Here is a 15,431-nt window from a genome sequence, read left to right as displayed (position 1 = left end):
CCTGTACAGTTTTCTGTTCTGAGCCTGTAAAGCTGAAGCTGACAATAGTAGCAACTTGATCTCCTGGAGAAAATACTTGCTGCTTAGGCTTACTGTCTATACCATTTCTTCATCTTTCTTCATTGTGCCTTCCGGCACAATCCCAGGTTTTTCCCGTTCCATGGTGACCAGAAAGGTAATGGTCATGGGAAAAGTGCAGTATCTCAGATCTAAAACAGGATGGAATGACAATCTAAAATACACTGCTCCAATCATCCTGACTTGACATTTCAGGAGTCCACTTCCTCGTCAAAAGCCCATTGCTGAGGAAATAACCGCAAGCCTCCTCGGTGATGTCATCCTCGGATACAGCCTCCTGCAACAGGCTGCACAGAGTAGTTAAATATAGTTAAATCTAAGTCACTCCCTGCCATGAATGTTTCTGAAAGTTTGAATGGGTTGGACCAATCAAAACTGGGGGGGCAGATGTCACCTTTGGAGCAAAACAAGCCTTGTGTCCAGCTACATAGTTTCAAAGAAGCAACAAAACACCTGCAATTGGGAGCTGTGGAGAAAGAGCAACCACAACTTGACCAACTCAGCTCAGAGTCCAAGAAGAGTTTGTTTAGAGGTAGAGTTGGAGATTGGCCATCGCGTAAGACCTGTCACTACAGGAGGGCGTCCTGGAGCATCACAGACTGAAAAGCTCCACTGTCACATTTTTTAATACCACATTTAGTCTTAGGACCAGAACACCAGAACTTAATGTTAGAGAGCCATCCATTAGAAAAAATTAAGAACCTGACGAATCTTTTACAGAGGAGCCACAGAGTGGTATTGGTTTCTCAACAGTGTTCACAAAAAGGCCACAGGTTTGATCAATTTCAGTTTTTTACTTAGCACAGCACAATCAGCTATGGCACGTTCCGGTTTTTCACAATGAAAACCCAGTCTGTCTGAGGGGGAAGCTGCAGGCGCAACGGTGTCTCAGTCTTGGGGAACAACCTTGTCCCCCTGCCAGATTGATGGCGGCCTACAAAGCTCACTTTATGAGTGAGAGCAAACTCATAGGCAAATACAGCAGCTCGATGTAATGTTGCAGCTTTCTGCTCATTTAAATACAGACAGACAGACTCCAGCACACACTTTTTAAATTCTTCAAGCAATACGAGTTGGCAAAGCTGTTCTTTGGAATTAGCCGTTTGAGATAAACACCACCTGTCAAAGAGATTTTTTTTTTCTCTCATGCAAATTCAACATAGATTTATTTATCTTGCTTCACATAACCCTTGAAATGCTGTCAATAGGCCTCTAGATCCAACTAGTATGCTTTCAGAATACCTTCTTTAACCAAGTTACAATCTGAACTCTGGTCAATGCTGAAAACAGAATACAGTATGCCTCTTTTGCTTTACCAACCAAAACACTCCATGATGTCGCAATGTCCATGATTGTTTAGACAATTTCGATGTAACCGCCACATGTTCAATATGAGGAAAATACCTCTCACATCCTTTTCCTGGAAGGGAAAATACGTGTCTCACTGGTAAAGACGTTTGCTTCATTTCTAACTCTTTCAAGACTCTTTCATTTTTTATTACTAATTACTTTTTCTTTAGTCTAAGTTCATTCTGTCTTTCTTCTAGTTTTCTCTGTTTTAATGCCAATTCTCTTTGCCTCAATTTAATAGAAGCCTCAGACTAGATAGAATATACAGACATGACAAACTCAACAACTGGATAAGGCACATTTAACACATCCTTAGCTACAAATCCCTCACTAATGAGAGCTATTGAGTTCTTTTTTAGCTTCTTATTCGCATTTAAAATTTCAATTTCATATTGACATGCAAGCTGAAAAAGCTGTTCTTTAGTAAAATCATGAAGCTGTTCCTCACTGGGATGTTCAACAAAGTCCTCAAGAGCTGCCATTGTTAACTGAAGTTTATTGAGGTAAGGAACCCAAACAAGAGAACAAAAAAATGGGGCCTCACACCAAGCAACCCCCACTGCTCATTTTAATACACATATAGCAGAAAACAAAATGGGTCCAATACAGCCTACAGCTGATAGAGTGGCTGAATTACACAAAAGCTGGCTACACCACTACACACAAATGTAGACAAAAATATTGCCCTTTAAGCCAACAAAGCAGCACAAAAGATTACCTGCCCCACTTAAGCCCAACATAGCCTGCTAGTCATCCTAGCTACAGACAAAGGATATATAATATTCATCCACACCAGCCCACACTGAAAATGACAAAGAAGCCAAAGTGACTAAACACACTAAAGTTAGGATCATGGACCCAACAAAGCGACTCACAAGCACAACGCTCACCTAACATTACACAAATGATCTTTTTTCTCCCCCACCCAGGAAAAAGCACATAATTCAGTATGGAGCAGGGCAGAGGCCAGAGGCATCCTACAAATCTACTCCACTCGAATCCTTTTGTTTTTATTCTTTTCTTTCATTCCCTTCTCCTCCACCCTCCCTCTGTATAGCTGCAGTTATTATCAATATCATTATTGCCATTATTATTGATAATTGTAGTATTATATACATAATTTTTAAATATCATTAATATTGCATTATAATTCTCTACTTCTACTATTCTCTTACTTTAATTTATTACCATTTTTAACTTAGTAGTGATAATTACATAGTGGCAATGTATACAACAATATAAAATGTTGTGTAATATATATTTTAAGAATTATGCACACTCACACACACACCAAGATGCTCCCCATTGCAGTGTCACATTGTACGTTTTGTTTCATTTTGTTTTATGCTTTATGTTATTACACAAATATGCCAACAACAAACAAAAAAAGGATGGAGCATGGATGTCAAGTGTTAAAAAACAGTGCAGGACAAAACAGAGCGAACCTTGGACACTTGACTAAATAAACTAAACCTAACTATCTTCCGAGGTTACTCAACTCGAGGCGGCTCTAAATGCTGAAACCAAAGTTTTCCACAAAGGCCAAAGGTACAGCCTACTGCAGAAACTTGGGGCATGCCCCCACCCGGGATAGCTTTGAAAATAAAAAGCAACTCGAACAACCATTCACCAGACTAGAGCCAGGCCAGGAGGGAGGTAAACATGCAGCTGCAATACTCCATCAACAAATAAAGAAACACTCGGGAATCAACAGAAATCTAGACAAAACAACCATTAAATGGACGAGTCCCCATTATGTTGCAACCCTGGTTAAATGGGAAGCAGCACAACACAGAACAAACAGTAAATTAGATGTGTTTTTAATAAAGAAAAGGGGAAAAGGGTAGATGGGAGTAAGCAGCCTGAGCTGCCACATGGCACTGGCAGCTGAGTATGTGAGAGAGGGTCAGGAGAGGGGGTGTGGCTTCTTTATATGGTTCTGTAATCTGTGGCTTCAAGCATGTCTCAGGATACCTGAAAGAAAAGAAAGGTCAACAACAAAGATCCTAAAATCCGTTACAGCCAAGGCCCGTAACACATCGCTATCAGTTTAGCCGTAGGAGGGAGAGAGACAGTGGCCCCATCTGTTCACATGGTGGTGCTGAAACACATTGCTTCCTCCTATTTCTTTATTAGGCCTGGTAGATGCGTGAGGACAACATATCTAGCCATATGTTCACTTTGTAGCCTTGCAGTTTAGTTTCCAGAAGTCTCAAAACAAATCATCTGCCATATGCAAAAGTTGTGGAAGTTGAGAGCTGACATTCAAATATAGCGAAACTCATGTGCGTACATGCACAAGTGCAGGTAAATATGCCTGTGCTCATGAGTGGTTTAAGATTTACTTAAGTTACCCAGAGGAAGCTTTCAGAAAGAAAAACACTCTCAAACATATACTCTGTCAAGACTTATCTTAGCCCTCCAGAGGCAGCAAGACAAAGCTCAGACATTTTAAAGCCTCCAGTCGTAAATGAGGCGTTTGAGGAATTGCAAATGCCAGAGAACACACACACACATGCGCACACACACGCAGGCACGCATACCGGGACACACACGCACACATACACATGCACTGACAGTTCATTTTTATAACCTTTTGTGAAAAGACTTATCGAGCACATATTCAACCTGAGACAGACCCTGTCACTGGTGCTCCCATCCGCCTGCTCAATCCAGCAATTTGCAGCCTGTCTATCTCCATCAGCCCACACAAGAACAGTAAACAATCTAATGCCATAGATTTGACCAGAATGTATAATAACCGTGCTCAGATGTGGATAAATTGTTCACATCTGTGACACCATTTTACTTCAAGAAGTGTTTTATAAAGTAATAGAGAGTAATAGAGAACTGTTCCAGTTCCAGTTATCTACATTTTTAAGATTTGCATGCGATCATTTTCAACATTTTCATGAACCAAGTCACTCATGGTTTTGTTCCAGAATGTCATTGTTATTGATGCAGTCTCTCAACAACAGTTTTTGGTAAAAAAAAAAAAAAAATACCCCAACATGTTATTGTATTGACCTTCCTGGTATCAGACAACACATAGCCCACAACCAAGCTAATGAAAATTTTTGGCAGCCATACGGCCAGTTTAATCTTGGCGGTCTGGAGGAATCAGACTTGGATTCATTGTATCGTCAGAACTAAAACTTTGCATGTATGTAAATGTTGCTTCATAGCATTTAACAAGTAACCCTTTACTGTGTATGTGCTACATAACATGAGGTTGGGCACTATAGTTTAATTTAAAAGAATCCCAAAAAGGGACAGCATTATACTGACCTGTACTTCGATGCCATATCCCAGGTAGACGGTAACCAAGTAGCTGCACTCCACTCCGGAGTCAAGTTGCTGCAGGATTTCTATGTTGCCCTCAGGCTTAGTGAAATTCAGACCACAGGACTCTGTATGAGACAGTAAAAATACAAGTGATTCCCTTTTTCCCAGACCACTGATCTTTGCGACAGCCCACCTGTGCCTGTGGCCCTGTAAACCCCCTAACTAACTCCATAGTTTCCCTTCGATGCTGCCCCTCTGGGTCTACAGCCCTCTGTGGGCAGTGAAAAGGACACATCAGGGGAAAATCTGATTGTTTTTGACACATGAGCAACTCTGTTATCCCTGCTAGAGTGACGAATGGCTGTGTGTAGCATGTGAAATGAACAGAAGTGATGCTGATGACCTGATGTTTAATTTTCTTGTCCTCTAGAATGGATATGTTAAATTTTGTGGGAAAAACATTGCTTTGAATTCTGAATGGGGCAAGAAAAAAAAGTTATTTAAAAAAATGTGATTTGCTTCTCTCTATTTCTAAGTGTTACACCTTTTAGAAGTCAAAAAAACAGGAGCACACCTACCGGATGTTTGTCTGAGGGTGATGGTGGTAGTTGTGATGACAGCTGTAGATGTTGTAGTTACCCATTCTCCTCTGGACAACTCAGTGAGATTGGGGCGTGGTTGATTTGGGCCTGTTTTGAATTTCACTGGTGCCTCCTTAGCGTCCCCCTTCTCCATCCTCAATGAGAGTGGTGCAAGGGTGGCACCAACAGGAAAAGGGCTGTGACTTTGAGGCTGACTTCTCTGGGAGAGTAAAGAAGCCACTGGTTTGTTGTCCCTTCCCGAACCTCTATTATTTGGAGTCACTTGAGTGGTGAGGGTGACTGTTGTTGGTGCTACCTTCTCTGCCCCTCCAGGTTTCTTTTGAGGGAGAGACATTGGTGGCCTTGGCGTTGTGGGAGAAAATGTGGTCAATGGAGAGGTGGCAGCAAGAGTGGCAGTCGTGGCAATGTCTGAGAAGGCTGGGGCATCCTCATGGGGCACCAGCTGAGTGGCAGGGTCAGCTCCATCCAAGGCAGACACAGAGCCTGGCATGGTAGGATATGCAGCCACGGAGCCATCCCTCCTAAAAAAGTGCTGGTCCCCCTGGAAGTCCCTTGTAAGTAGATGCTCATGAAGCAGCAGGCCCTTCAGAACAGGCTGGTGATTGGGGATGTTAATTGGCGAGACAGTGGTAACCAAGTGGACTTCAGTCTCTTTGTCATGTGTTGGTGAGTGAGTAAGGAACTCCCTCTCCATGTCCAGTGTTCTCCTACTTATACCGCTCCTTTCCTTTGGACCTGAGAAAAAGGAATGAAGACAAACCAATTGTTAAGCAAAATAGTACAGTGCAGTAAACTTCCAAGGCGAGATACAGCACATCAATTCTGACAACCTATAATCCACTAGAACTGTGCAGAAAAAAGTAAGAGGCTGTCACACAGTATAAACTTCCACATACGTTGCGTTGCTATTTTAATCAGTTCATTGTGCGCATATGTGTGTGTTTGCCTAAGCGTGTTCTGTATATGTGTTTCAAGGGCAGCACCTATTGTAGCAATGTGACAACTTGATAACACTACAACGTATACACTATATTATATGACAGTAGTACCCTATGTGTATATTTTCAAGGTTCCCTTTAGTCTGAAAATTTGAGTGTCTTGCAGTACTTGACATGCTATACTCTAAATTTCAGTCAGCCACCGAAAAGGACATTCTTTTAAGACCCTGCAGATTATTACTGACAGAGTTGAGGAGCAGCTTGCAAGAATCCTCTTTATTATCAGAGATGAATTCCGCAATCACACTTCTGCAGGCAGTGAAATCTCAGAGCACAGAAACCCTGAGAAATAGTTTAGTTACTTGTGGAATAAAAAGGTTTAAAAGCAATTTAATATTTCTAAGGTATCCTTCTATAGGCTACTATCTCTATTCCATCTATTTTTAAAACTCGCCAAGACATAAACACACACACACACACACACGCGTACAAATTATTTAGTGTGTTAAAATGAGCTATTTCTGTATATGGGTTGGTGCAGGGCAGGCATCGTTAAAACTTTCATAGAAAAAATATTTGACCAGTAAGTGGTAAATGAGCCACAAAAAAAAAGAAAAAAAAATTCATAAAAAAAAATATAAAAAATGGAGGGACATAAACTGCAAAACAATCAGATATCGAGATAGACCAGAAATTTGGATAGTATGAATAAGATGCCTGTGCTATTGGATTATTATTAAATCCAATCAAATTTATTAATCTAGCGCCAGATCATGACAAAGTTACATCAAGGCAATTTAGATAGAGAAGGTCTAGACCAAACTCTATAGAATTATTTAAAAAGACCCAATAAATCCCTCCATGAGCAAGCACTAGGTGACAGTGGCAGGAAAAACCTACTTTGAGAGGCAGAAACCTCAGACAGAACCAGGCTCAGGGAACGATCTGCCTCAACCGGAAGGGTTGAGAGAGAAAGAGTGAAAGAGAGGAGAGGGGGAGCAAGAGAGGAACATAGAAAGAATCAGAAGCATAGGAAGGAGAAAGAGGAAAAGGCAGGTGGAGGGATAAAGATAGAGCAGGAGCAGGAGGAGAGAGAATGCAAAAAAATGCATGCAAAACATACAGATGTAAGGAGGCATTGATGCATAGTACCACTAAATGTGGTATCGTTTTATAATGTATGTTAACGTGATATATTATTCCAAGTCTTTAAACATGACATCGAACAGTAATAGCCAAGAGAGCAGATGCTCTCTCTTGTGACTTTGGCATTTTGACAGTAACATTGCTAATCCATTCAAAAGACAGATTCCACTTGTAATGGAAGAGTGATACAAACACAGTTTGACGTCATGAAATAATCAGAAACTTTAAGCAGATGCATTAATTGAGTATTTTAGTTCGAACCCAAATTTTAAAATGAGGAAAGTAATATCACAGGTGTGAAGTAAACAGCACAAATGTGATTATAATTACAAGATTAAGATGGCACATGTTCACTAGACCTGTTTTTATGACATCTGTGTTATTGACAGCCATTTGTACTGTACAGTAAAATAGTCAGACAAAGAATGAATTCAAAGAATGGCTATAAAAATCTTGACCCCTATAGAAAGTGATATGCCAAAAATTATTACCATGGCCCCATCAAAGATTCAACTACCTTCTGCAGCATTTTTATCATTATGTCTTTTATGGCCAAAGAAAGACAGACTAATCACCTCATGCAGCAGGAGTGTGTTTTGTAGCCAAATGACTGATCTGTGAGTCCAAGATGAACATGTCTCCCCCATTATCTGGTACATTTCCTTCTCATCAGTTGTTTGAAGGGAACGCTAATGAATTGATGGTTGCGATCACTGCAAATGCTCAAATGCTCCAGACTGTGTTAACATCAGCAAATAGAAGTTCTAGTGTGTGTCCTAAGTGGCTTTGATGGGACAGTTATCATGAAATTATCACATTTTGTCCAGATGGCCGCCCTGCCAGACTGTCCTTGTTCAGGTGACAACAAAGAGGTTTGTGTCATTTACTTGTCTGGAGAGGGATTTTATGAGGTTTGAAAAAATCTAGTGCTGACTTGATGTTTTAGTTGTGCCTGAAACTGGCAGGTTTCCAATGCAATATAGAGCTGAAAATGCTGTGTATTTTTCTGGGGAATGCTGGGCAAAATAATGAAACATCCATGGCAATGACCATCATTCTAGGACGGTGAGATGAGCTGAGCTAAAACACTACAGCAGACTGAATTTTATGCTTTCATGCTAGAATTGGTGCAATCGGCATCCCTCTTTTTGCTTCTAATTTTCAGCACGTAATTGTTTCATCCTCTGTTCATTTGTGCTCAGTTGCTGCTAGATGCTGCGTGAGAAATTTGCAGTTTAAAAGTTGAAAAATTTACGAGATCAACTTCAATATAACATAAATGTCGAAAACACAAAAGTTAATATAATCGTTTTATGGGCAATCTACTGCTTCATGGTCCAGTTTTGGCCTTGAAATACTGATTGTGCTTTCAGTGCACAGTGAACGGACGCTACGATCTGATGCTACACAGCCAAATATGCTCTGTTTGTCCTGACAGCTTCAGTCATAGCCATCATTAAGTTTAGAACAATTCGTGTGAGAGCAGCTCTGCGAAATCGGACAGGCTAGGCTTCGCTCTCTGCTTGTGTCAGTGAGCCCAGAATGCTAAAGACCCTGTCTGGTCCACCAATTCTCCTTCCTCGAACCATGTTTGGTAGGCACGGTTCACTGCATACCAGAGAAACCTCCAGAGACCTGCCATTTTAGTGATGCCCCGCCACAGTCTAGCTGTGACAATATGGCCCAAGTCAAAGTCTCTTATATCCTCACACTGGCTCATATTTACTGCTTCCATCACATCAGCTCCAAGAACTACTTCCTCATATGCTGCCTAATACATCTCATTCCTTGACAGGTGCCATTGGAACAAGATAATCAATGTTATTCACTTCACCTGTCAGTGCTTTTAATGTTGTGGCTGATGGGTTTATATCTACATAAAACCACTGTGTGTTTTGACATCTTAATTAGTTTGCATTCTGGGCGACAGTTTGTCGGAATGAGGCAGAAAAACTGCCAGCACATTTTTCATGCTTATAGATGAAACAATGTTTTGAACCCGGGTAGCACAATGAAAAAGAAATCATCATGGCAAGTCTTTTTATTAGCTACGTTCTACCCAGATGACAAAGAGCCCTATCTGGAGCACAAAAGAGATTTAAGATTCATTTGACAGTGCTCTTTAGAAGTAGATAATATAATGTTTGCATCCATGCCAAAGGTCAAGTTGGATAACTAGGCAGAAATGTGTTATTGCTGCTTCTCGAGCCAAATGTATTTGAAATTTTTCATAAGTTTTCCACAGACAAAAAAGAAAAAAAAAAAAAAAAAAAACTGTCTGAAACATACATCTTCTGTTTGATGGTTTGAGGTCAAGGTTTATTCATATTTCTACAGCTAAATAATAAAGCTTGAACAATTGGCTGGCGCCTTTTGGCTCTATTGTTTACAATTGCAGTTGCTCTCCTTGCATACAATCCTCTTGCCAGGGGCCAAATGTTCAAATCCTGAAAATCTTTAGCAGGAAGCATAAATTTAGATTTCAAGTGGGAAATGGTATCTAAATAAATGTGAAACTGACTGTGCCACAGGAGAAGCTCTACTTTACTCATAAAAATTTGAAAGCAATTGCAAACCATTGTAATGTTTTGTTGATGCCAAGCAATGTTAACAACATCCAGCATGCTAATAAAAGTTTGATCAGGCTATTCAAGAGGAAGAGTAAACAATTTTGTTATAGAGCCTCTCCCAGGCTGACATAATTGACACATGGTTTTACATTTTACTAGCAGCTGTGACAACACTAGATTTATCTTCCTTAGTGACACAAGCAATTCAAAGACCTTTTTGATGTTCTAAGATGGAGGAGAAATATTTCCTTGTAGCCTTATTCTGTCACAACAAGAGAAGCCAAAGCTGCGCTATCAGGGCAAGCTAAGCATATTTGACATGTCTCACTACCAGAGAGAATAAAGAGTGTAATCGGGGGTCTTCATAAATGATTCAAGCATATATAGCTGCCCCTCTCCTCCTTACTGAAAAACAGAGGAATCGCAAACATACAAATACTGAAGAGAATCATCTTTTTGCTTTTGATGATTCTGTGAATCTGAACCTGTGAATCTCACCGTCTTCATTCTCACCTTCTTTGTCTCTATTTGTGGTGGATAGCTTTTGACCATCCAGCTGCTGCCCTTCAGTCAGAATATTGAGTGAGCCTCCAGAGTGAGAATGGAGGACTGAGCTGAACCAGAGTTTCTCATACACAGCTCAATATTGGATCAATGTGTTCAGGTTGGAGACCTCACTGTGGTGATTACAGAGGAGCATGTACTGCTACCATACTGTTCTCATGTCTGAGCCTTAATTGACTGTTTACAGTTGAAGTTTCAAAGAAGCTTTAAACAGAATGCTAATGTTGTGTATTAACTACAAATATAGTGTAAATCGTTGATTCATTCATACCACTTATCCATTTCCATGTTGCGGGGGTTTCTGGAGTCAATCCCAGTTCACATTGGCAAGGGTGGGGTACACCTTGGAGTGGTCACCAGTCCATCACAGGGCCAACACACTGAGACAACCAACCACCCACACTCACAATCAGACCTACGGACAATTTAGAGTCACCAATCAACCTAAACATGCATGTCTTTGGATGGTGGGACTCCTCATAGAAAGGTCCCAGGGATTTGAACCCACGCCCTTCTTGTTGTGGAGCAACAGCACCAACCACTATTCCACCTCTGCCTGCTTGCATCTCATCATATCGGTGGTGAATGTGGTGAATGTATAACACTTGTAGCCGGCAAACATAAGCACAAATGCAGGGAAAACACACAGTAGCCATAGGACAAACTGTAACTGCAGAGCATTTCAAGCAAATAAAATGATTTCAAGATGTAAATGTATGTAGCATGCGGGGCCTAATGGCAAAATTTGCAAAAATAACAACATAGTTTTCTGCTAGAGGTTGCACAGGGCTGATAACAACAGTCAGTGGAATTTGATTTGCCACCACTCGATCTCCTCCCCTCCCCTATGTCTGTTGTAGACAATTACCTTGTCATTGTTCCTTGTCATTGTCACGCACTGACAATATGTAACCTGCCGAGTTGACAATGACAAGCTAAAATAACAGACTGTTTATTGATGGATGATGCAATTACATTTACCAAGAACAGTCACTGTACTTTAGCAACACCAGAACAAAATCTACCCGGATGACAGGTTTGCTTCGGGCACAGGCATAACTTCTGCTCTTCGTTCAGATTTGATTTGTTATCCAACCTTGAGTTACAGCCAACATGAGGAAAATTCCAACCTCCCGCAGGCCTGATTTCCAATACAGAAACATAGACAGGTCCTGCTCTCACCTGTTTCCATCCACAGTTAGAAAATCACACGCTACTGACAGCCAATTTAAATTTATTTTGCTTGAAAGACTCCAATCACGTACAGATGTACTGTGATATGTTGGCATAACCAGTGTGCTGCCGCAATAAAGTGATCTTGATGTGCTCTGTCAGGTTCATAGAATTGGTGTCATACTAGCATATTTAACCCCTTCACTCTTGTGAGTTGCGTCAAGTCCTAGGCAGTGGATAAAATCAGAGATTACAGCTGTTAGCAAGTGGAACAGCAGAAAGTTATGAAAATGCAGAGGACACAGGCGCTAATGTGAAATTTGATGTAACTTGTTACTCTGCATCACCTTTAAACAATGTTGAACTGAAGTAAGATACCATGCTGAGCAAGAGGTTGTGCGTCTTACTGCAGTACATTACGCAACTCTGGAGCTGGTTAATTAGAGTCAATTCATAAATTAAAGGTGGTAATTAACATGACACAATGAGATTACTGTGATCTTGTTCTGAGCAGAAGCACTAATACAATAAAATACCCTTTATTGTCCTTGGGCAAATGAAGTTAGGGAAATGTTTTTTCAGTAGAGCACATTTAGAATACATAAGATTACACTCAGAGGAAACAGAGGGCATAGGAGGACACAATGGAATCAAAGGAAACCACTGCGTCCTTATGTCAGATCACATCCAACAATGAAGTCACACAATCCTTGTTGCGATGTTTCAAAAAAGCTTCAAAACTCAGTCTGCTCCATTTTTGATCAGGAAAAACTGACTTTTCAGTCCAAAATTATCAAATCAAATGTGGATGTTTTGCCTAATCTAGGTGATCTAAGGTCAAATATGTGGAGATGTGGAGCAAAAATACCATCACCATTTGTTGTATTCCTCGGGCAAGGTTTAATCTCATCTTAAGTTTTGGGCTACATAACACTTGCAAAATAAAACACTTGAAAGAATTCATAAACATGACATACACCGTGCTAGTAATCTTAATAAGATTACTTGCAGGATAAAGTGAGGTTGCCAGTTTTTTCTGTATGTAATGAAAGCATTTGGTAATGCAAATAAACTCTGTCTCAACTCTGGCACTTCATCTCCTTTCATGACTGCATTTGACCAAACTCATTACAGCAGTACAACAAGGCTCTTTCAAATGGAGCAGACAAATGTGTCCTTTTTTGTCCGTGCAATTACGGCCTGAGCTAACACAAAATGTTTGTTGGAGGATGAATCATACTTCTCGAAAAGAGAATACAGTTGAATAGCTCTTAGAGTCCCATCTACTTAGACGGCATCCTTTTGGAGGATGTGGCTATTGAATTCACATGTGGTTATAGATTGTATAAGACATAGAATCATAAAACAAGTTTGCAGACCCCTACATCGCCTCGACCAAGCCTGTTATAATAAGAGATGTCTGGCAATCGGGATCATGGGTGACATTTAGGGTGGAGTTAAAAGCTCATACTTCAGTCTGATATTCCATGGATCCTTGACAATCTCTCAGTCTACACTGACTAAGATGGCAGAGTGAGCAGTCATAGGGGAATCCTCTTCAAGATTGCAACAGACAGCCTCCTCTCCTCAGTTGCATATCAATGGAGTTATCAGTGAACAGCACATGGATAGAGCACTAATAAGATGGGACTAGCCACACTTGAGGCAGGCTGATTGACATCAATCTCCTTATATCCAGGGGCTTTAGTTCCTTATTATTACCAAGAGTTACTAAACAAGCAAATCAATAAGCAGCTTCCGCTGAGCTCAGATACAAGGCTTCCAGATCACTACATGACTCTTTCTTGGGTCCTCAGTTGTGCTTTGCACTCATGAATTCATTTGAAGTCAAAAGGTGAACATTTCCGAAGTGACATTTGCTGCGATTCCTGCAGTATGTGCAGTTTCGCACAATAGTTTGCTTGAAGCAATGAGGAAGGACTAGAAAATAATGGGGTGAAACTGATAAATGATTCCATTAGTCAACTTAATGAATTGATAATTTAATTTGGTTTGTGGGTGTGACAGGTCTATGGAAGTGGAAATAAATTAATTAAAAGAAAAGTAGCAGGAAGGAAATGAAAAATAAATTAAGTGAGCAGCGGCTGGAAGAAACCCCCTTTAAAAAACACAAACAAACGAAAACAAATAAGCCCAATAGGTCACACTTTCTTCCCTTACAAAGGGATTTGCACTCTAAATCCAGAATAGTTCTTCCATGAATGTGCAGCGATGCCAATTTCAAAGCATCAGATCCTTTTACTGTGTTTGTGATTGTTGAGGTAAAACTATTGAGATGACACACACTCGTATCCTCCATCTGCCCTTTGACTTCATTGAGCAGAACCATAACTTTTCCCTTTCATTTATTATGGCCTGTCTGCGTCCTGGTTCATTGAGCATAAGTCCTTCACACAGGCTTTAAACAAACTGTCTCCTAATGGTGCTAGGAAACTCATAAGACCTGACCTTTAAGCTGGAGCACAACAAAAACAGGCTTACCCAGCATCACTATTTGCATGAAATCTACTGTAAAGCATTAGAACTGCAGAGGGTAAATGCCATTAATTGCTTCATAGCACATATTTCTGTTAGCAGCCATTAGGGGGGGCAGCTCAGCGGCATAGTGGTTAGCTTTGTTGAACAACAAGAAGGTTGCGGGTTCGGTTCCCGGCCTGGGGTCGGGTTTGCATGTTCTCCCTGTGCCTGCATGGATTTCCTTCCACCGTCCAAAGAAATCATGTTTGGGTTAACTGCTGACTCTAAATTGTCTGTAGGTCTGAGTGTGAGTGTGAGTGGTTGTTGGTCTCTGTCTGTCTCTGTGTGTTGGCCCTGTGATGGACTGGTGACCTGTCCAGGGTGTACCCCGCCCTCACTCAGTGTGAGCTGGGATTGGCTCCAGCACCCCCGGCGACCCAGAAACGGATAAGCTGTTGAAGATGAATGAATGAATTTCTGTTAGCTGAATCAATTTGTTGTCCCTTTGTCACAGTTACCATTTTTTCTTCTTTTGTACTATTTTTGATGCGTTTTCATCCTTTATGTTACATTTTTCTGTCTCCCAGACAACTAAGTACTAAATGAGTATAGCACGTCTCTTGTTGTATAAATGCCTGGTATTAAAATTACATCATTTCTGTAATCATGGCAAAATCTGTTTTATATAGAAGCTTGATCCTTGTTGTATTCAATTTAACAACATACTGCATCCTAGAAAAATACTGAGAGGAATGTTTCTTTTCACACTTCATTTCCTTCCATTAGAGTAACTTATCTTTTCATTTTCTTCTCATTTACTCCGTGGTGGAGTCAATTAAAGAGCTGTGGGTGAAATAAGACCTACAACTTTGAAATCTGTCGTGAATTACTATATTGTTAGAAATTTGCTGTGTGCGTTTCACACTTGTTGGGAAGTGGTAGAAACATTAACAATAGAAAGATTTAATAACCAACATTTGTCTGCCTCTCAAAAGCTATCCCTTGGCTCTGTTCTGTTTTACTAATCACATCCTTGTTGGTGAACTGTGCTCTATATGGAAGCCAAATTACAATGTAAACCCCAGTACACTGATGGCATACTTTAAAAGGGCGCTGTTTGTGCATCTCCTTCTGACAGCACAGGCATTGGTGGTGAATTTACAGGCCTCGTGATTGATGTCACACTTTCCTTGTCAAAGACTGACATGCCTATGTACACCATTACACTCGTCAATGCTGCGTATCTC

The 15,431-nt window shown here is 40.6% G+C and overlaps 1 protein-coding gene across 1 annotated transcript in view; it reads right to left on the bottom strand.

The window, feature by feature from the left end:
- sez6a (seizure related 6 homolog a) overlaps nucleotides 1-6,009 on the bottom strand; it is a 37,920-nt gene extending 31,911 nt beyond the window's left edge. The window contains exons 1-2 of the mRNA XM_029519839.1: nucleotides 5,292-6,009; nucleotides 4,717-4,838 (exon numbers count right to left, since the gene is read on the bottom strand). Of these exons, the coding sequence (XP_029375699.1) occupies nucleotides 4,717-4,838; nucleotides 5,292-6,009 (840 nt within the window). The remainder of the gene's footprint in view (nucleotides 1-4,716; nucleotides 4,839-5,291) is intronic.
- Nucleotides 6,010-15,431: the final 9,422 nt, after the last annotated feature.

This window comes from Echeneis naucrates, chromosome 14 (genome assembly GCF_900963305.1).
Source record: "Echeneis naucrates chromosome 14, fEcheNa1.1, whole genome shotgun sequence".
NCBI classification, from domain to species: domain Eukaryota; kingdom Metazoa; phylum Chordata; class Actinopteri; order Carangiformes; family Echeneidae; genus Echeneis; species Echeneis naucrates.
Note: the sequence above shows the minus strand (reverse complement) of the source record. Positions and strands in the feature narration are given on the sequence as shown.